The 22,780-nt window shown below is 42.9% G+C and overlaps 2 protein-coding genes across 7 annotated transcripts in view; both read left to right on the forward strand.

The window, feature by feature from the left end:
• LOC126355534 (translation initiation factor IF-2-like) overlaps nt 1-20,841 on the forward strand; it is a 179,067-nt gene extending 158,226 nt beyond the window's left edge. Inside the window, exon 3 of the mRNA XM_050005880.1 lies at nt 20,660-20,841. Within this exon, the coding sequence (XP_049861837.1) occupies nt 20,660-20,841 (182 nt within the window). The remainder of the gene's footprint in view (nt 1-20,659) is intronic.
• LOC126355206 (rho-related BTB domain-containing protein 1) overlaps nt 1-22,780 on the forward strand; it is a 1,271,465-nt gene that overhangs the window by 86,373 nt on the left and 1,162,312 nt on the right. The window lies entirely within an intron of this gene.

The raw sequence follows: 22,780 nt of genomic DNA on the forward strand, positions 1-22,780 counted from the left end.
CACTCCCTTCGTGGAAGAGTTACATTTCCTTAAGATTATTTCTGTGACTCCCAATCTGGAATCTGTCTTTTATGCATTTATTTTATGTGGTCATTTCACTGAAGGATGCTCTGGATAGTTATTTCTACATATTTTACGGTAGATAGTGTTTCCAGCAATCTGTCATCAATAGTGTGGTCATACAGTAGTGCATTTCCTTTCCTATGTTACAATTATGTACGTTGAGCGTCAACTGCCAGACAATTCATCAATCCTGTGCAGATCACACTGCACATCTGTACTGTCTTCTGCCGTTGCCTCTCTTGTAGACAACCGCATCATCTATGATCTGTCTTAAAGAGCTTTCTACTACGCATTTATGTACACTACGTGAACGAAAGTATCCAGACACCTGGCTGAAAATAAGTTAAAATTTCGAGGCGCCCTCCATCGGTAATGCTGGAATCCAATATGGTGTTGGCCCACCATTAGCCTTGATGACAGCTTCCACTCTCGCAGGCGCACAATCTATCACGTGTTGGAAGGTTTCTTGGGAAATGGTAGCCCCTGTCTTCAAGGAATGCTGCACTGAGGAGAGCTATCGATGTCTGTCGGTGGGACCTGGCGCGAAGTCGGCGTTCAAGAACATCCCAAAGGTGTTCTTTAGGATTCAGATCAGGACTATGCAGGCCAGTCCATTACGGTGATGTTACTGTAGTGTAACCACTCCGCCACAGGCCGTGCATTATGAACAGGTGCTCGATCGTGTTTAAAGATGTCATCTCCATCCTCGCATTGCTCTTCAACAGTGGGAAGCAAGAAGGTGCTTAAAACATGAATGTAGACCTGTGCTATGGTAGTTCCAAGCGAAACAAGAGGTGCAAGTCCTCTCCATGAAAAACACGACCACGCCGTAACACCACAGCTTCCGAATTTTACTGTTGGTACTACACAACTGGCAGATGTTCACTGGGCATTCGCCATACCCACACCCTGCCATCGGATCGCCACATCGTGTACCGTGATTCGTCACTCCACACAACGTTTTTCCACAGTTCAATCGTTCAATGTTTACACCCCTCACGCCAAGCGAGGCGTCGTTTGGCATTTACCGGCTTGATGTGTGGCTTATGAGCAGCCGCTCGACCATGAAGTCAAAGTTTCCTCACCTCCCGCCTAACTGTCATAGTACTTGTAGTGGAGCCGGATGCAGTTCAGGTACAGACGTATGACACAAGTGACACCAAATCACCTGACCACGTTCGAAGTCCGTGGGTTCCGCGGAGCGCCCCATTCTGCTCTAAAGCGCAGTGAATCTGCTGAGTTTCGCATGATCCCTGTTCGTTGATTTTCATAGGAGGTTTTCGTTCTTCAAAAACGTCATAATTCTTGAGCATGAAACGTGTTCCATAATTCTACAATAGATCGACGTCAACGACATAAGCCTGCAATTCAACATTACCAAATGATGTTGCTTCTGCCTTTTCACGATGAGTATGCCGTTACCACTCCCGTCTTCCAAGATTACAACTGCCGCCTTAACAGGGACGCATCCATACGCTCCTGGCCTGACGGAAATTGAGGCACCCTATCGTACCACGACTAGCTTGCTGAATCACCTGATGTTAATCCTGTAGCAAAGTCTGGAGCTATTTGCAGCAGCGACTGAGAAGTAGCAATCAATAGCCCGCAGTTTGGCGGCTCTACGGAATTTAATCTTTAATCAGAGGCGCCAGCTGAGCTTCGCATACCTGAAAAAAACTTGTGGACTTGCTTCCTCGCCGAATTGAGATTATCAAGGTCAGAGGCGGTGTTACATGTTATTAATGTGATGCCTCTTGTGGGTGACTAATTTTTTGTACAGTCTGCTTATATTATAGACTTTTAACTCCATTCGCTATTGGCACAACACGCCTTCATCCACTGATATCACCATGATTCCTTCTGGTCCTCAGATAATCGGACCTTCATATGTTTGGTAAACATTGGTTCTAATGTGATCCAACAGTAGAACGCCCGAAGTAGTAACGTCGGGAATCTTTGAGGCTAGAAAATTTGTCCAGCTCTGCCAATCCAGTATCCAGGTAAGATGTGGTAAAGAACTCGTCTGTCTCAGAGCCTAGTACGGTGGTGTATCTCCATGTCGGAAAAGGATGTCATCCGACGTATCAGACTCACAATATCTCACGGAAAATTGAATAATTAATCATAAATTTGCACCAAAAATCCAATAATTCGATCAGTCTTGAATTAGGACGACAAAGTAACATCAGCGCATTCCAGATGCGTCCACATTGCTTGCTGACAATTCCACACACATGGAAAGTTGACCTCTTCGTGAATTTATCTTCTTTAAGGAAATGTTCATGCACATTCTAACGCGTGAAGAAATATTTAGGAAGTTTAATGCATTACGAAAGGAAGAAAATAATTTAGATACTAATGTCCAGCTAACGAAAGGCTCATTAGAAACGAAGGAAATGTAGTTTTTAACGCCTGGTTGACGAAGGGGTCATTAGAGGCGGATTTATTATGGAATATCATGTTGCAGAGTTGCCAGCAGTGCAGCCGATACGGTTAGAATTTCTGAGTATTCCGTGTGTTGGCACACGTCTGGCGAACAACAAAAAGCCGCAGCTGTGCCTCCGGGTGCCTTCAGCATTTGTTCTAGGCCAGCCTGTATGACATTACACGTCCGCATTAGCTGCTTCCCACCGAACCGGGTGATGTAGCGGCGGAGACGTTGAACTTTAGCGGACAATGGTGCAAACACACTTTGTGGACGTTAAGATTTAGGTTTTGCTGAATTCTTTCAGACGATTCGTTGGAAAAGGACGCGGCTGATCCTTCCCTCATCATCCTCCAGTTCAAGTAATGGTATGTTTTTTATGGAATATTCCATCGGTTCTTGGAAGACCACAGACATATAAAGAACTTCAATACATAGTAAAGTTCCACAATAATATTCATTTAATAGTTGGTTGTGAACCGGCTGAAGCCGATTCATAACGAAATATTACTGTCGAACATTAATACCGTGTATTCAAGTTATTAGTAATGCTGTAACTCTAAAAAATGTAGACACGAAGAGATGCGATAAACTGCATCACCACAAAAATGAAATAGATATTACATTTGACTGTCGCATGGATGCGAAAACTAGCCGTTGTTAAAGCAACAGGCTGTCTGCATCACTGTAACAATGTAGCGTACACTGTAGTTGCATAAAGGTGGAAGCCAAAGTTCTTTTGAAGTATTGCAGAACCCATCTCATTGACGTCAAATTGTTGTAGATTTTCCGAACGTATTCTTGATCGCTTATTGTCAAATAACTTCATTGTTTTCACGGGCGCTGCAGTTGTGTACGTGCGCTGACATTAGACATTTCTTACAAAAACCGAGACGACCGCATTGTGACTGCTTGGTGTAAATACCATTAGGCTACTTTCAACATAATACCTAAGCGCGCGCGCGCACGCACGCACGCACACACACACACCACACACACCACACACACACACACCACACACACACCACACACACACCACACACACACCACACACACACCACACACACACCACACACACACCACACACACACCACACACACAATGGTCTTGTCCATGCTACTATCACACACAAAATGTCTGTCAGAAATACTGTAAGTTACACCCTTCATGTATTCTATGTCTAAAATGTCTGTCAAAAATATTTAAGCTTTACCAGCACACAACGCTTATGCAAAGTGTCACAATGTTATTTTCCAATCTAAAAAAATCTTTCAGAATACGCAAAGAGTGTAACTTACAGCATGACTACTTCTGAATTGTTCTGTAACTGTACAAATAACATGTGCTCTGCTAAAATAACATGCTATCAAGCGGTTGACAGTTACTTCTAGCCCTAAATGACACTGGATTACTGGAAGCAAAGAAGTACGGTTTTTTTTGGGGGGGGGGGGGGGTTGCCGAAGAAGATAGCGCATCAAAAAAATAATAATGGGTGTTTTGACTGTCTAATATTGCTTTATTCACATTATTTTTGGTCTTGGAAATACCTGTGGCAGCATGTTTATCCACTGATGTTAATATTACCCACCACTTTAGCACGACAAACTGTACTAAACTGGTGTGTTTTGATGAGATTGTTATTGCATTTTATGACTTCAATTACATATTTTTGTAAAGCATCAAATGTGAAATGTAAATACAACACAACATGGTCAAAGACGATGATCAAGGTTCCACACATGTGAGAGCAGTGGTGACCATCATACTGCAGTATCAACCAAATGTTCATTCTGTGAAGGACAATTTGTTACAATTTAGTATGAACATGGCGATGTTTATAGGATAATTTGCTACAATTTTGCTGTAACATGGTAATGTATGGAATAATTTTTTTACAATTTTGCTATAAAATGGTGATGTAGAGGGTAGTTGGTTAAAATTTTGGAGTATCATGGTAATATATGGTGTAACTTATAAAATTTTTTTGATGCTTCTCTGTAACAGAATAAAAAAAAAATTGGGCAGTATGTTGCAAGTTTGCTGTAACATGTTAATGTATGTGGCAGTTTGTTACAGGTTCACCTAACAATGGTGATGTCCGGGGAATTTCTTACATTTTGCTATAACTTGGTGATGTATAGTACAATTCATTACAATTTTACTATAACACGATAATATAAAACATTGTTAAAAATTTTGCGGTGCATGGTGATGTAATGGGTAATTTGATACAATTTTGTTTGATGCTTATCCATATATGAAGATAAAATACGACGACTTGTTACAGTTTTAACACGGTGATTTATGGAGTATTTCGTTATATTTTGCTTTAAAATGGCAATGCATTTGACAGTTTGTTACCGTTCTACTATAGTGGTGAATGAAGGACGTAGGGTGAAGCGTAATGTAGCCTCCACTTTGCAACAGCATAAATTGTCATTACCAGCAGAAACTGACATACATTTTCGGCTGCAAGATAATGTTAATATCCTAGAATAGAGTCGCTATAATGTTAGGGTGACTTTCAAAACTAAATGACAGTAAGTATTTCACAGCATAGCAACCCTCATTACTTACAGTTATGAATATGTATCATTACTATTCAGTAAGTTCAGTAAGCAGTTTCACCAAGTGTAGTGTAGTTTGCACTACTTGACGGCGTAAGTCAGTCCCCGTCAAGTGGAAGTTTGTTTACCTGTAAGTCTGATCTGTAGTGCCATGGTTTTTTTTGTAGACAGTTGCAGAAGATATTCTTTAAGTATTTCGATAAATAATACAGTCAATTTTGGTTTCTTTGAAGTGTGGTACAAAGATAAAACTAAGCTCACCAACCAGCGCAGCTTTAACTGCAAGTTATATCAGGAGTGCCATCTATATGTTTTTAAATTATTATAGAGCAAATGAGTTATGAAAGTAGTGCCATTTGTTTTTCGTACTCAAAATCTTTATGTAATTTGATAATTTATGTAGGTGCAAAGATCAAATTTTTATTCATGGTCAGAGATCTGTACTTCTATTTCTGTATTATGATTAGCAACGTGCTTGGGTTTTGCACTCAAAGTATTCACGTTTCATGATAACTACGATTTTAGTTTGTTGCAAGGATCGTATTTTTGAGAGATCTAATGTAACTCTCTTTGTCCATTAGTGTCTGACCACTTTGTATTGTGTTTACATTTTTTTATTTGTTGCATTATGAAGTTATACTTACATTTTATGAAAATTACAGTTTAAGTGGTAAAACACATTAATGATTTTGTCGAAATGCTCCGTTTTTGGTACAGTTTGTTGTGCTAAGGTGTTGGGAAATATGAAGTCGATGATAAACATGCTGCCACAGCAATGTCCAAAAGCAAAATCACAATTAAAAGAAAGGTATATTAGTCATTCAATAATTTTAATTACTATTTTATTGGTGAATTATCTTTTCCCCATACCATTCCCTGTAAAATGGTTTCTTTTTGTTGTAACGGTAGCATAGTATCACTTAGACCAAGAGTTAACTGTCAACTGCTTGATTAGCATGTTGTTTCAGCACAGCACATGTGTTTTATGCAGTTACAGAAACATTTCGAAGTTACACACTTTACATGTTTTGGCAGGCATTTTAGATGTGAAAATAACATTGTGACACTTGACAAACATGGTGTTACTGATGAAACTTACATATTTTTCACAGGTATTTTAGACGTGGTACTACTGTAAGCTATACACACTGTTTATTTTGACAGACATATGCATGGTAATAGCATGGCCATAACCATTGTGTTTATGCTTATGTACTTTTGATACAATATGTCGCTTTTCTATCCATAACTTAGATTCTTTTAGACCTAGGAGGGACAGTCAGATATTGTTATTTGGAAGCGGTAATAACATTTACATAACCATTGTGTGTGCTAATGAAATTTTTCGGTAAATAATACAGACGCTTTAGATGTGGAAATATTTAATCTGAGGTCACATTGCGCCGTATACCAAATGTGTGACAAAAATCGAACTATGCTCATTGTATGTCTGAGAGAAAGAGATGGAATTTACTGACTAGGCAGAATTTGTGCTGACAACACTGAACATCAGGTTACTGCTGATACAGCACTTCACTCAAGCATATAAGCAACCCATATATATGACCTCATAGGTGTGTTAGTGAGCCGCTAGCATGAACATTCGAGGACGGTCAAAGATTAGGTAGAAAATGTTCTCGTAGGGAAACGCAGATATGAAGCTGATGTTTGCTGCAAGTTAAATTTGTCCACAAATAGGGATGTGTATAAAATCATTGTTCATCCGCGTAGAGGAGTTATTTGGTTGGATTAATGGGTCACGTTTAGTAGATACATAGGACTGTGGCTTTGTCGTTGATTTGTTTATTATAGAGTGCTAAAAAAAGGCGCTTTGAGACGCAACGATGAAGGCTGTGTGCGTCCCTGAGAGCCTCAAAATTACGATACAGGCTTTTCAAAGTGAATTAAGACAGACTCTCGTGGCCGTTAAGGTTGTGACACTACCAGAAAGGTTAATAAATAACGAAATTGTAATTGTTATGCGTATACAATATAATAGGGAGCGTAAGTAAATTTGTAGGTGATTTTGGGTATAAGGCGTCCGGAATTTAGGACAGAGCTGACGCTTCTGCTACCTGCAGTGGCTGTAACGTGGTTGAACACTGAATCAAAGTGAGCTACAATGACAGATACGGGCATGCCATTCCGTGGTGCTTCAGCTGTGTGGCAGAGTTGAGCGGTATTAGCGGCTGGTGTGTTGTCGCACCGCAGTCTCTCGGCAACCCTTGATAAGACGTTTCCTATTAGCGAGAGATCAGGAGAACTTGCTTACAGGACAGGGAGTGATGGACTTTTGTTCTGTGGTATTTCAGGACAGCAAGGGAAACATTTAGTCTTGCGTCCTGAAAGATCTGATGGTGTCCTCAAAAACAGGACGTAGCCACTGGCCGAGCACGTCTGGAATGGAACGGCTTCTGTCAAATTACTGGCTATGCTAATCAGAGGTCATCGTATTGTGCATCCAATTATACACCGTACCTCCGCACCAGGTGCTGCGTCCACGTGGGGATGACAAATCCAATCGGGAAACGTTAGGCTTTTTCATAGCATCTACACAAGGATTCGTCCTTGGTGATGCTGTACATAGAGACTGCACTCTTCTGAAAAGGTGACGTGGTGACATTCATGTCGCAGTGTTGTCGTTGGGCGCGCCTCTCTTTGCTGCTGCGTCAAGGAATTTGTCTGTAGGGTGCCACAAAAGTTTGTTAACTGCGTTTCAGGATGTCCAAGGAAGATGTGGCTGTTTTGGCCTTACCATCTACGTAACGCCCTTGTATTCGTAAGTGAAGTGCCGAGAATTGTTGTAGCATGTCATGTGTTCAGATCTACATTCCCACATGTCGTCTGCGCTCACGTTGACAACCGAAGTGACGGTTGTCACACACTTTGGATCAGCAGTGATGGGCACCAATCTGACACCTACGGACTCCTTTCTGTGGACAACATACGAAGCACCTGAACTACGAGAAACTAATAAACACTCCAGAAGAGTTTCAATTCTAGCCAGATACTCTTATGAAATTCTCTATAAATGTATCACTACACCGTGCTTCGAAATTAATCTTTCAGTAATCGTCAGTATCATAGACGTCGTCAGCCATTTGATAAGCACTTCTGGAGAAAGACGTCCTGTATACCTTCTTATGCATTACGGCCTTCAGCTGTACGCATTCATATTGCTCCTGCGTGTTTTATAACGTCATCTACTATCTTCTATTGCGTCGTCGACGTCATTTCTTAGCTCTTGGATGAACAGAGGAAGTTCTTTGTTGAATTCCAACATCCATTGGCCATGCTACCTGTCTCATTAATGTTCACTTTATTTTCGTTGCAATCTTTGTTATTTCTTCCAATGCATTTCTCTCCTGATCTTTTTTATGTTTTCCTGCCTCTCTTAGTAATTCCCAACAAGCATGTCTCAATTTTTCCGTAGGTTACTTTGTTTTTGAATGGTGTTATTAATATTCGACGTCTTACTGCATACTTGAAAGCTGGCAATACCCACTGATCGTAAAGTTTATAATTCTGACAATAGAAATTAGAGTAAACTTGTTTCCAATCCATGCTGGCAGCAGAAATTTAATATTGTTGCCGCCATTGTTTATTTGTAGATTTTTTTCAGTGTCTACTTTGAAAATTACTCTTAATTTGTCCAGTGGGATGAACAGGTTGATTGCACTATAGGTAAACAGTGCAATACCCTGCAGTGTTTATCCTTTTCAGGTATCTGAAAATGCTATGTGGTGGTATGGAATATCCTTGCCCGACTCCTTTTGCAGTTCTGACTGAATTTCCCACTATCTGGATAACAATATCGGATCTACCGCAGCTGAAGAGGATCATGTCAGTATTACTTACTGCAGTAATTTGTTACTGATATTAGTAATGGCCCGCTTTGTCCGGTCCAATCGTCACTGTCAATTTTTTTATTTTGGTTATAGTCGTAAATAATTATACTCTGAATGTCTAATGCCTCTGGTGTACTGGATGTAAAATTAATATTGTTACCACTGTAATGGTTACGATGGTGGTGGTGTTCGTGTAAGTGATAATAATGAATATAGTAATTATAACGATTTTCTTGTTATATTGACAATACTATATATCTCGTAATAAGAAGCTGCTGTCTACTGGAGGTGAAGATATATTAATAGAAATGCGTGGAAGCTAGACGCAATTAATTGAAAAGCAGAAATTAATCGAACTGGTGAAGAGCGCGTAAGAAAAGGAAAATCTAATTAGAAGGTACAATGGAACAAAAAGCAGTGGAAAAATATGCCAGAGGGAGGGAGGGAATAAGGGAGTGAGGGAGAAGTAGGGATATGGAAAGGAGAGAAGGATGTTGGCAAGGGATAGACATACTGGTTCGCATTTAGGTAGTCAGGAATACCGAGAGAAACGCCGTGTTACTGATAGGAGTAAATATTTTGGTCTCCTCTTGTATGAAGGGTGGTTTCGGCCAAGTTTGTTTCGCAGCAAACGATTGTAATGGCTCTGAGCACTATGGGACTTAACATCTGAGGTCATCAGTCCCCTAGAACTTAGAACTACTTAAACCTAACTAACCTCAGGACATCACACATCAATGCCCGATGCAGGATTCGAACCTGCGACCGTAGCAGTCGCACAGTTCCGGACTGAAGTTTCTAGAACCGCTAGGCCACCGCGAACGGCGATTGTAATGGACAAGGGCGTAGAGGAAAATTAAAAATGAAAGGTAGTTAAGGATATATCTCCCTCTCACGAAGAGCAAACTTTCGATTCTGGAAAGAATCGAACACCCATGTATGAAACAGGTTACAAATGAATTACTGGGTTAAAATTTTGAAGCTAAGCATCTAAGCGAGAAAGTTTAGAAAGGGTGTGAAATTATGTTCAAAGTTTGTTGGACGTCGTAAGTGGGTTCAGTATGAAACACTGGATGAACATAGTCCCGCGAAATTTGTGTTCTAGTTCCTTATTTGAAATGTAACTGTTAGTACGAGTACATGTATGCCACTGTCAGACAAGACGGTCAACGCCTTCGTGGAAAAATGTTTTCGGCTGACTACGGAACTATTACTGTCTTTCTTCAGGACTCCTAAAATATACAAGTCGCATCGGAAGAGATCGGAACTGCATGGAAGTTGTGTAAGGGCTTCCCAGCGAATCTTCTGCAGCGTACTCGAAATAACCTTAGCAACACGTAGGCGGGAATTTTGGTGGGCAAGTGCGATAATTTCAACTACGCTTCAAAATTTGTCCCCATGCGATTTCCCTATTTTTGGAGCCGTGGAGGAAGATATTTGTCACCGTCGAATTGTATGAAACGAGGAGGGTGATGCCTGGGTACAAATCTGATTCCAGGGGCAACGGCAAACATGTCTTCGTGAAGGCATTTACTGTCTTCTCTAAGAGTGGGATAAATATATGTACAGTTATGGCGATTACTTTTGAGATTGTAAAACTTACCTACTTTTTTCCATCTTCCTCATTTTCATTTCACTGCTGGTTACACATAGGGAAGGAAACTGACTGTGTCATTTCGAAAGCAGCACACGGCAATTTTTTGCCTTGAGCAATGTGGGAAGGTTACGGACGAAAGACCTAAATATGGTAGACGAGCCGGGGATCTGAAACATTCTGCGAAATGCGATTCCAGCGTCTTATCCAGTACAGGATACCAATCGGTACCTACATTGGTACCACCAGTTATGGAATTATTTTTCATACAAACGAGTCGTGGAAAACGTAATGTACTAAAGCAAAATAAATCTATGTTTTTATTTTCAACGAAGGTACAACGTAGATAACGAAAGACTGGCACCATGTATCAAGTTAAAAAGCATTGTATAAATTTCAACTTGTTACTTCTCTCCACATGCTGCAAGCTTTACGGAGGTTGTCTTGCTATGCTGCAAGAATTGCACTTCTAGGAAGAATTCGATGTGAATAAATTTGCAAAAGTTTTCATTAGATGATATTATTGTACCTTTTAGCGGAATGTACGATGTAGTGAACTGAATTTGTGTGTGACCGGGTGTACAGGGTGTTACAAAGAGATTTATCAGATTTCGGAGGACTATACGAATAGCTTCTCTATGAATGAAGACAGAAACTGTGGGTGTATTTTAATTTAAGCGTACGAGTAATGAAAGTTATTTTCAAAAGGAGCATCTGATGCGTGGACATACAATCTTGGGACACTTTTTACGATTGCGTTTAGGATCAGAGTATTTTTATTCTGCCTTCGACAAATGCTAATGTGCTATCCACCAGACTCACGACGAACATCCGGTCAATACTCAGACTCATCCTGTAGTTTAGTGAGAATGTCTGTAGTTACTGGATTCACTGCCGTAGCTATGAGGCACTGCGGTACACCCAGAGTTGTTGGAAGTGGAAGCACTCAGATGGAGTCTTTCAAAAACCCCCACAAAAAATTCACGTACCTTGAGATGGCGTGATCTTCGAGGTGAACGGTATAATGTGAGACCCAACGCCCCTTACAGCCGACCCATCGTTGAGGTAGATCAATGTTAAGAAATTCTCTTACACGCAGGCACCATGTGCTGGTGTTCTATTATGTTCAACGATGAAATTTTTTTGCGTCTTGTCACAAATGCTGAGCAAGTCAGATTCCCAGTTTATCGAGCTACGCGATTCCTGTAACCAAAGAAGAATGGGCCGTAAATATTTTCTAGGGAAACGACGCAAAACACATTAAGCTTTTGTAGTCTCTCGTGTCGAATGTGGTATGTGGTATGTGGCAGTAGTGTTCTCCATATTCCCGCTCTGTAGCGCTTAACTTTTCAACGTAGCCTCATCACTTAACCCTAACGTAGGGGGAGGCAGTTTCGTAAGCAGACGTAAATTAAATTTGACTGGTGTGAAAGTACTGAAATAAAATACGCCAAGGAAAATAAAGGGAATCTGTAGATATTGGTAAATGTCGCGTACATTTACCGACAAAGAAATAATCACAATTTCAGAAAAAACTGAATGACTTATTCAAGAGAAAGAGCTTCATAAATTGAGCTAGTCACTAACGCTTTGGTCCAGCTCTGGCCCTTATACAAGAAGTTATTCGGCTGTACATTGATTGATAGGGTTGCCGTGTTCGATTTCTTCCTGAGGGATATCGTGTCAGATTCTGCCCAACTGGCGCGTTAGAGTGCCAAAATCCCGAGCTGGTTGGAGGGCCCTTCTTATAATGTTCCGAAAGTTCTCAGTTGCTGACAGACACGGTAACCTTGCTGCCCAAGGCAGGGTATGGCGAGCACAAAGACAAGCAGCAGAAACTCTCGCTGTGAGCGGGCGGCCATTATCTTGCTGAAATGTAAGCCCAGGATGGGTTGCTGTGAGGCGCACCAAAACGGAGCATAGAATATCGTCGACGGGTGACTAACGAAGGGGTCCCGCTATAAGAAGAAATGGCACCGAAGACTATCTGACTGTCGGGCAACAGTCAGGTTCGTATCGCACTGCTGTCTGGGGCGTCTCCATGCACGCCTTCGTTGGCCGTCGGGGCTCCGATCGAAGCAGGACTCATAACTAAAAACAAGTCTACGGCATTCAGTGAGGCTCCAGGCCGCACTGTCATCTATGGGATAGATGTATATTACGTTAAACTACTTTGTAATTGGTTTTGTGTTAGTATCTGATTTAACATTGCACACACATTCGGATATACAATGATCAGCCAGAACATTATGACCACGCACCTAATAGCCGATATACCCACATTTAGTACGGATAACAGCAGTGACACGACGTGGCATGGAAGCGCTTCTTTGGGTTGTATGAAAATTTTTAAATTACTCTATTACTTTACTAACAGGATTAAGCACATCTTTATAATACGTATACTCTTCAGATAAGGGTACGGTACAATCGTTTTCAGTAGCATTTTGAAACAAAATTAAAAGGACAAGTTACACACTTAGCTAATAGCCGGTATATCCACCTTTAATACGGATAACAGCATTTAATACGGATAGCAGATAGTGTGAACTTACAGACTGTAAACGCAAAGTAAAGATGTACCACACGATTCAGTCAGTAGGCTACGTTTCAAATCAGTATTCGTACCTTTATAATGATGCAAATAAACACATATTACTTGGCCTTGAACTTCTCATTTTACTTCTGAGTTTGTCTGTTGAAAATAATCCGGAAAGGACAAATACGTAGATAAATTCCCAAATAAGTATCGAATAGCAATTACAAATCCAACATTTTACGAGGGACTACTAATGCAGAACCTAAAAATGAATAAGCCTGTCTTCAGTACCAGTGTCCATGCTGGTTGTAAAACGTTTTTGAAGCTGGTCCCCTATTAATAGCTACTTACCATCAAGTACAATTGCTCTGATTTTTCCGAATAATTTGACCTTCAGGAAATTATAGGAAGCAAACTCCTGGGTTCTTTGTAATTACAAGATTTTCGCCCAGATTCTTTTTATCCTCAACGCCCTCTTTCCTTCACCAGAAGGCCCAAGATCAGGTGTTTTAAGTTGGTTGCGGAATTAGTTCCCAGGCTAACTCCTGTATAGTGTTTTTCGCCAATCTTGCAGAATGCGAGCGGCGTTATGGTGTAGCATAACTTCACGCAGTCTTCCTGGTCATTGTTCTTGGATAACGTCTGCAAGGCGTCTCTGTTGACAATAAATTCCAGCAGTGATAGTGACACTCCGAGGAAGCAGCTCATAGTGCGTTACACCGTCACTGTTCGATCAGATGCATAACATGGTATTTTATGGATGCGTGAAGGTCGTCGTACGGAGAGCTGTTCCTTTGATCTCAATTGTTCCTTTCTTTTTCTCATGCTAACATAGAGACATCATTTTTCGTTACTAGTAACGATGTGGGTAGTTGTTGTAAATTGATTGTTGTAAATTGATTAGGAACAAGCAGATGTGCGCACACAGCCGCCGGCTGAATTTCGTGATTTTGGCTTAGAGAATGCGGTACCCATACACCCGAGTTTTGAATCTTCCCCACTGCATGCAAATGGCACACGATGGTGAAATGATCACAGTTCATCACATTTACAGTCCCTGAATACACTGAAGTGGATCACTGTGGATTAATGCGTTTAAATCATCTCCAGGGACCCCGGAGGTTTTCCGTAGATAATCAATGATGTAAAAATGATCCTCCTTAAAACGAGAAAACCATTTTCGTGACGTGCTCTGCCCAGTGACATGATCTCCATTATCCCCATACATGCCGAAAATGTTTCTGGCTGCTTTCACTGCTGTCATCTTTCTACTGAACTCAAAAGAAGATATGTCTGACTTGTTCTGATTTTTTCTGATTTCTGCACTTGGCACTTCATTTTCTAACGTCGACAGTTCCACCCACTATCTCCAAATGACAAAATGACAAGTAAATTCCAGTAGCAACAGTGAAGTATAAATAAGAGATGAAAATGGATAAATAATCTCATAGCAACCGGAATACCAACGTGCAAAATGAAAACGCTACATACTGGAGCACCAACCCAGCACTTGAAACTTTGAGTTTGGCACAGTGGACTTGCATTCGAGAGGACGACGGTTTAATTCCCCGCACGGTCATCCAGATTTAGAGTTTCCGCAACTTCGCTAAATCGGTCCGGGACGGTTCATTTGAAAGGGAACGGCCGATTTCTTTTCCCATCCTATACTAATCCGAATTATTATGCTCTGTCTCTAATGTCCGCGCAGTCGTCGGGATTTTAAACTTCCTTTCACCTGCGTAAATTCCAGGTGCGGATATACACAAGCGCCAAGACGAAATTGTCAGTCTGTGATAATCTTGCTTGCACAAGTATTCATTGCAGTGTACATTCGCTATACGATAGAGCTGACGTTGCATTATAAAATAAATATTCGTACTCAGGAAACAAAACAAAAATTCGGAGTAGGTATTAAAATCCATGAAGAAGAAATAAAAACTTTGAGGTTCGCCGATGACAATGTAATTCTGTCAGAGACAGCAAAGGAGCTGGAAGAGCAGCTGAACGAAATGAACAGTGTCTTGAATGGAGGATATAAGATGAACATCAACAAAAGCAAAACGAGGATGATGGAATGTAGTCGAATTAAGTCGGGTGATGCTGAGGGAATTAGATTAGGAAATGAGACACTTAAAGTAGTAAAGGAGTTTTGCTATTTGGGGAGCAAAGTAACTGATGATGGTCGAAGTAGAGAAGATATAAAATGTAGACTAGCAATGGCAAGGAAAGCTTTTCTGAAGAAGAGAAATTTGTTAACATCGAGAATAGATTTAAGTGTCAGGAAGTCATTTCTGAAAGTATTTGTATGGAGTGTAGCCATGTATGGAAGTGAAACGTGGACGATAATTAGTTTAGACGAAAAGAGAATAGAAGCTTTCGAAATGTGGTAGTATAGAAGAATCCTGAAGATTAGATGGGTAGATCACATAACTAATGAGGAGGTATTGCAGAGGATTGGGGAGGAGCGAAGTTTGTGGTACAACTTGACTAGAAGAAGGGATCGGTTGGTAGGGCATATTCTGAGGCATCAAGGGATCACTAGTTTAGTAATGGAGGGCTATGTGGAGAGTGAAAATCGTAGAGGGAGACCAAGAGATGAATACACTAAGCAGATTGAGAAGGATTTATGTTGCAGTAGGTACTGGGAGATGAAGCTTGCACAGGACAGAGTAGCACGGAGAGCTGCATCAAACCACTCTCCCGACTGAAGACCACAACAACAACGTTCAGAAAGCGAACTACATTGACAGGTTATATTACAAACGACCTTGTGTTGTCGTTATGTCCGATATTCAGCCTCGACGTGAACCTCGACAAAGAAGGCAGGTGGCCAGGGCGAGCCCTACTGCGCCAGAGAGAGAAACTGCAGATGAAAACAGTAGTCAGCGCGGCTTCCGCGGCGGCGCCCGGCAGCTGGGCAGCGGTGTGCGCTGAGAGCCGTGTGGGGGGCGACGGATGTGTAGCGTCAGCGGCGGACAAAGTCCACGTGACAGCGCAGCGCGGCCAGGCTACACGGCATGCGGTCGCGTGGATAGCCGCATTGCGTAGAGGTCAGGCCGAATGAATGTGCTACTTTTCCCACCAGTAATGAAAACGTACGGCCGGCTATAACAATAATGGCAACCCCAGGGCAGCGGAACACTGCTCATTTGACACACGTTTAAAAGTTATTATTACTGTCAGGCCATTACCGTCTGTTATCGTAATAGAGGATATTAGTCTCTAGTACTCTAAGAGTAAGACCGCACTGAGCAGAACGTCACATCAGCAGAGCGGCGGGGTGGTACACTACCAAATATTGTTTACACAGGGTGTTTCACAGTTCATGCTACGTATTTCTATAGATTGTGGCGGGGATTTAGTAGATTCAGTTTTACGTAGTAAGCCATGCCTGGCTCACCTCTGTTTACTGTGATATTACAGCAGCTGTTCGCTATGACGACCGCCAAGTTTGGGCACACACCGTATCTGCGCAGTAAGTTCGCATAAACTATATCCAACATGCGTGGTGTAAGGCGAATCACTTGTGCCACAGCCGTAATCCCTGCAACCAGATCTTCCTCCGACTGGACAGAAGTCTTGTAAAAAAGACTGTTTCATGTGGCCTCACAAGAGAAAGTCCAAATGGGATAAACTTGGGAATCTTTGTGGCTAAGAATGTGGTTCTCCGCGTAGACTACGTTCAGATGGTTTCGGACGTGAGCTGCAAAATGTACTGTCTCACCGTCGTGCTGGAATCACAATTAGTGCCGAATGTGCAATGGCACGTCTTCCAAAAGCTTTGCCAGCACTTGTCGCGGGAATATCGAGCACCTGACACCCGTTACGCGAGGAGCAAGAATGTGCAGCAAGTGACACGGCCATCGCCGATACCTGCCCACATACTGATGCCGAAGGTGTGCTGAAATCGTCTTGTACACGTGAATCTGGGGCTCTGTTGATGCCAAATGTGGCTATTTCAAGCGTTCAAAACGCGTTCCCTGTTCAAACGTGCTTCGTCAGTGAAAACATTCGGCTTCAAAACTGAGGATAATCCACAAAATGGTGTAAAAAAACAAGTACAGGAATTGATACGTGGCACAAAATGCGCCGGGATCATGGCGCATCACTCTTGTGAGAGTGATATGGGTGAAGCTGCTGTTCGTGCAGAACACGCCAGACAGACGAGTGAAACACCTGCTAGTCACTTGCAATGGCTGGAGTACTCTTCAACTTAATGAAGCACTGCCTCTTCCAATACGACAGTGCGCCGTCTTCTTGCAGCACCAGTTTCCTGCGTCGGTGAATTTCCCACATATCCGCGGCCACTGTTCTACTATGGAAAATATGGGATGAGGTTGAGTCACACGATATGTGAAGTACTCGTGATGCAGACATTGGACTTGTCTTCCATTACGGCGAGCTTCACTGTAGATTAACAGCAGAGTTTCCGGCGAACTTGTACTAAGGGATATTGTTACTGTAGCGCTAGGCACCATGGTGTCAACTGACACATGGCCAGGAAACAAAACAAGGTAGATGGAAACAGGAAGTCACCTGATACCGCGTCATCATATCATTCATGAATGTGAGTAGCCTACCATAAAAGGCGAACTGCGTAAGAACATTTAGTGCGCGAAGGGAAATTAACCGTTTCCGAACATGGGTTCCTGAGTAAAACTTGATCTAAGTCCCTTATACAATCTCTTGAAGGTGTTTAACGTTATTGTTGAACATTCTGTATGACATAATAATAAATCGATACTCTAGCTGCAAACAGGCGTTGATAAACATCATTGGGGACATGTTGAAAATGTGTGCCCCAACCGGATCTCGAACAGGGATCTCCTGCTTACATGGCGGACGCTCTATCCATCTGAGCCACTGAGGGCACAGGCGATAGTGCGCTTGCAAGGACTTATCCGTTGCATGCTCCCCGTGAGACCCACATTCCCAAGATATCCACACCACTACATTCGTAGTGCGCCTAAGAGATGTTCGCCCATCACACTCATCACTCGTGGCAGATTAATCTACTAAGTCCCGTACGAGTTGGGGCATAGCGTGTGCATTCGCACAAGGTCAATGGCCGGATAACCATATTTTCACTACATATATGTAAGTAGTATCTGTTCCCGAAAGAACAGATACCATTGGTGACCGTGCAGCTTCTCTGTAAGGGAACAGATGCAGCTTTCATATATCTATAGTTAAAATATGGCTACCCGGCCATTGACGTTCTTGTGCGAACGCACACGCTATGCCCCAACTCGTACGGGACTTGGTAGATTAATCTGCCACGAGTAATGTATGTGATGGCGCACCACGAATGTAGTGGTGTGGACATGTTGGTAATGTGCGTCTCACGGGGATCGTTCAAGGGATACGCCTCTGCAGGGGCACTATCCTCTGTGCCCTCGGTGGTTCATATGGATAGAGCGTCTGCCATGTAAGCAGGAGATCCCTGTTCGATTTCCGGTTGGGGCACACATTTTCAACATGTCTCCAATGATGTATATCAACGCCTGTTTTAATGGCATCTCTTCTTTCGGGAACAGATATTACTTTCATATACATTCTGTATGAAATCGTAGAAGAGAATGCACTGCGCTGTAGCGGAACTACGTGGCACAGCTCTGTAAGGCAAAGTTAACCAACTGGCCGACTATTTCCCGCCGAGCGGCGTTGCGTAGTTCCGTTGTTCATAGCGCGGTTTAACAAGTCTAGCGATACTGCACAGCATTCGAATCGTACCTCTTGCGACGTGCGAAGCGAAAGTTTGTATACCAAAATGGCGTTAGACGAGAAAATTTTTGTTGTATGTATAAGTGGATATCCAGAGCTGCATGACCTTGGAATTGAACATTATACGTATAGAACTGGAAAAAGCAACGTTTCGTAAGAAATTACCGAGGAAATGGGAGTAAACATAATGTACGAATACTTACAAACTACATTGTTTCGATTTTATGAAACATGGTTAGGTCTTTATTTTTAATTTCTATGTGTTTATTTCTACATATCTTTTACTTTTTGTTTCCTGTTCGATAGAATCCCCTGGTCACCATGTTGTTTTGAGAGACGATCTACGCTACAAGAGATTAAAATTGCTACACCACGAAGATGAAATACTATAAACACGAAATTTAACCGACAGGAAGATGATGCTGTTATATGCAAATGATCAGCTTTTCAGAAAATTCACACAAGGTTGGCGCCAGTGGAGACACATTCAACGTGCTGACATCAGGAAAGTTTCCAACCGATTTCTCCTTTGCTTCGTGTAAGGAGGAGAAATGCCTACCATCACGTTTCCGACTTTGATAAAGGTCGGATTGTAGCCTTTCATGATTGCGGTTTATCGTATCGCGAAATCGCTGCTCGCGTTGGTCGAGATCCAATGACTGTTAGTAGAATATGGAATCGGTGGGTTCAGGAGGGTAATACGGAACGCCGTGTTGAATCCCAACGGCCTCTTATCAATAGCAGTCGAGATGACAGGCATCTTATCCGCATGGCTGTAACGGATCTAGCAGCCACGTCTCGAATCACTAAGTCAACAGATGGGGATGTTTGCGAGACAACCATCTGCACGAACAGTTCGATGACGTTTTGCGGCAGCATGGTCTATCAGCTCGGAGACCGTGGCTGCGGTTGCCCATGACGCTGCATCACAGACAGGAGCGCCTCCGATGGTGTACTCAACGACGAACCTGGGTGCACGAATGGCAAAACGTCATTATTTCGGCTGAATCCAGGTTCTGTTTACGGCTGCATGATGGTGGCATCCGTGTTTGGCGACATCATGGTGAACGCACATTGTAAGCATGTATTCATCATCGCCATACTGGCGTACCAGCCGGCGTGATGGTATGTGGTGCCATTGGTTACACGTCTCGGTCACCTCTTGTTCGCATTGACAGCACTTTGAACAGTGGACGTTACATTTCAGATGTGTTACGACCCGTAGCTCTACCCTTCATTCGATCCCTGCCTGCGAAACCCTAAATTTCAGCAGGATAATGCACGACCGCATGTTGCAGGTCCTGTACGGGCCTTTCTGGATACAGAAAGTGTTCGACTGCTGCGCTGGCCAGCAGATTCTCCAGATCTCTCACCAATTGAAAACATCTGGTCAATGGTGGCCGAGGAACTGGCTCGTCACAATACGCCAGTCACTACTCTTGATGAACTGTGGTATCGTGTTGAAGCTGCATGGGCAGCTGTGCCTGTAAACACCATTCTAGTTGTTTCTGACTCAATGCCAAGGCGTATCAAGGCCGTTATTACGGCCAGAGGTAGTTGTTCTGGCTACTGATTTCTCAGGATCTGTGCACCCAACTTGCGTGAAAAGGTAATCACGTGTCAGTTCCAGTATAATATATTTGTCCAATGAATACCCGTTTGTCATCTGCATTTCTTCTTGGTGTAGCAATTGTAATGGCCAGTAGTGTGTTAATCACGGTATTTTGAAAATCTGTCTTCATTGCCGAGCGAAATGTCTGCTGAATTCCAGTTGCAGCTTATAATCACGGACTCGGACCATTCAAACGTAGTTATGCCGAAATCACGTGGCCCAAGTTCTGAGGCGTGCCACTTTTAGTGTGATCGGACAGGGAGACAGGAATACTCGACGCTGGGCAGATAGGGACCAGGAAGATGAAAGCGAGACGTGGGGGTATCGACGTGCTGCGAGAGTTGGCGGCGGTGCAGTTCCATTAAGGGAGCCGGGCCGGCCGCGGGCGGAGGCAGCCACTCAGTCGGCACTGCGCGTTGGCCCGGCAGCGCCCGCGGGCGCCCGCTGCGGACCCGCGCCGCCCTCCTGAAATATGCAGCCGCCGCAGTCGCAGTGCGGGCAGGCGCCGCCTGCGGGCCCTGCCCGCCGCTGCCGCCGTATCGAGTGCACCGGCGCGCGACAACCTCACGCAGCGGCCCTTGAATTTTAGATGCGCCGTGCGTCAAACCGCCAGAGGTCCACCGGTCAACGGCCCGCAGCGCCCTTCTGCCACAGCCGACTGCCGCAACTGCTTTGGTAGCTTTGCTTGTGAGCATTAAGCTTATTTGTCAGCAGGAACCAGTCGTTGTTATTGTTTCTTCATCTACATACAGTGTGTGTAAGGAGGAATCTGTACCAATAATATAACTGTTAAACTGCCGTTTTCTAATTTCCGCCAATACTAGATCGATTTTAGTGGGCTTTTTCTGTGGTAACTTCGGTGTACCTTGAAGAAACATAGCTTTATTACATCAAAATCGCACAAGGAAAAAAAAATATCGTGGTTTACAGTTTTATCTGCAACTATCTTGTCTTTGTCTGTCCGTCCATCTGTCTCTCTGGCTGTTTGAACATGCTGCTGCTCAAAAGTACTAGGGTAGTTTGTATGGTCTTACTTCAGCGTAGCATGGGACACCGTATAGGCTATATTTCGCGAAAATCAGAGCAAACTGGTGTTGGTGGGGTGAACAATGACCGTAGCTCACGACAATGAAATAGCGAGAGCGCTTAGTGACTTCTAACAAACTTTACACATAAATCCAAACCTTTCCAAAAATGTTTACCGCGACATCCCCCATCGCTTACTACATTTTCCTTTTCATGCATTACAACTGTCTCATCAGACATGGCGCTTTACGTTTTGCAGACAGCGTTTCCTGGTACCGCTGAATATATGTGCAAAACTGTATCACTTTACGGCACGTACATCAGGAGATGTGTCATAAGCACCGCGATGCTTAAAAAACTACAGCATAGTGCATGAAGTTTAAATTTATAACTTCTTTGCTACTAATTCCATTTGCAGCTCATTTAGCGAACGATGCCCACATATGCCGTTGAATGTTCGTACAAAATTGTATCATAGAGAGGGGGGGGGGGGGGAGATGAGAAAGAGGAAGGCATGATATGGGCAAGGAGAGGGACAGAAGAGAAGATGGACGTAGAAAGGAAAGAGGAGGGAATGTACACAGAGAGATGAATAGAGAAAGTGGAAAGAGGACATAAGCAGAGAGAGAGGAGCTGGAGGAGACGACAGAGTGGGGTGTGGAGGAGATGGACAGAGACCAGTAGTAGAAGAAGCTGGCATAGGGAGGGGGGGGGGGCGGAAGCAGGACATGGACTACTCTGGAAGCTAAGAGATGAGGTACCAGCGGAAGTAAAGCTGTGAGGAGGGGTCGACAGTCGTGCTTTGGCAGCTAAGTTGACAGAGTACTTGCCCACGAAAGGCAAAGGTTCCGAATTAGAGTCTCGGTCCGGCAAGTAGTTTTAATCTGCCAGGAAGTTTCATGATATCGGCATACTCAGCATTTTTTAATACGTATGGCATGCTTTAAAATGCAGTACAATTGTTTAACAAATCATAATCAACGTTAAAAAAATAACTGTCTATAAATAATTCCTCAACAACTTGAGTACGAACACGCAAAATGAAAAGTTGTCTCTGTAACAAAATGGATTTTTTTATTCGAATTAGTCCATACTAGAACCTCGTAAAATATTCACTATTCCTCCTGAAACGGCCCCCATCCTCTCCAAACCACCGTGATGTGCATGTCAGACCATACTTCCCGTTGTACCACGCACGAGTGGTAGTTCGTAGAGTTTACGTATCACCTCCAAAAAAAAAAATACAGTTACGTAACTAACTTAGTGTTTGTCTTGAGGCATATATCATTAGCTCTGATAAAAATAGAAATGCACGCACCACGCTATCATAGCACGTTCCGCCAAGACGCAATACAGTGTGGCACAGATCCCCGGAGTAGTGA

Source organism: Schistocerca gregaria, chromosome 3 (assembly GCF_023897955.1).
Source record: "Schistocerca gregaria isolate iqSchGreg1 chromosome 3, iqSchGreg1.2, whole genome shotgun sequence".
Lineage (NCBI taxonomy): Eukaryota > Metazoa > Arthropoda > Insecta > Orthoptera > Acrididae > Schistocerca > Schistocerca gregaria.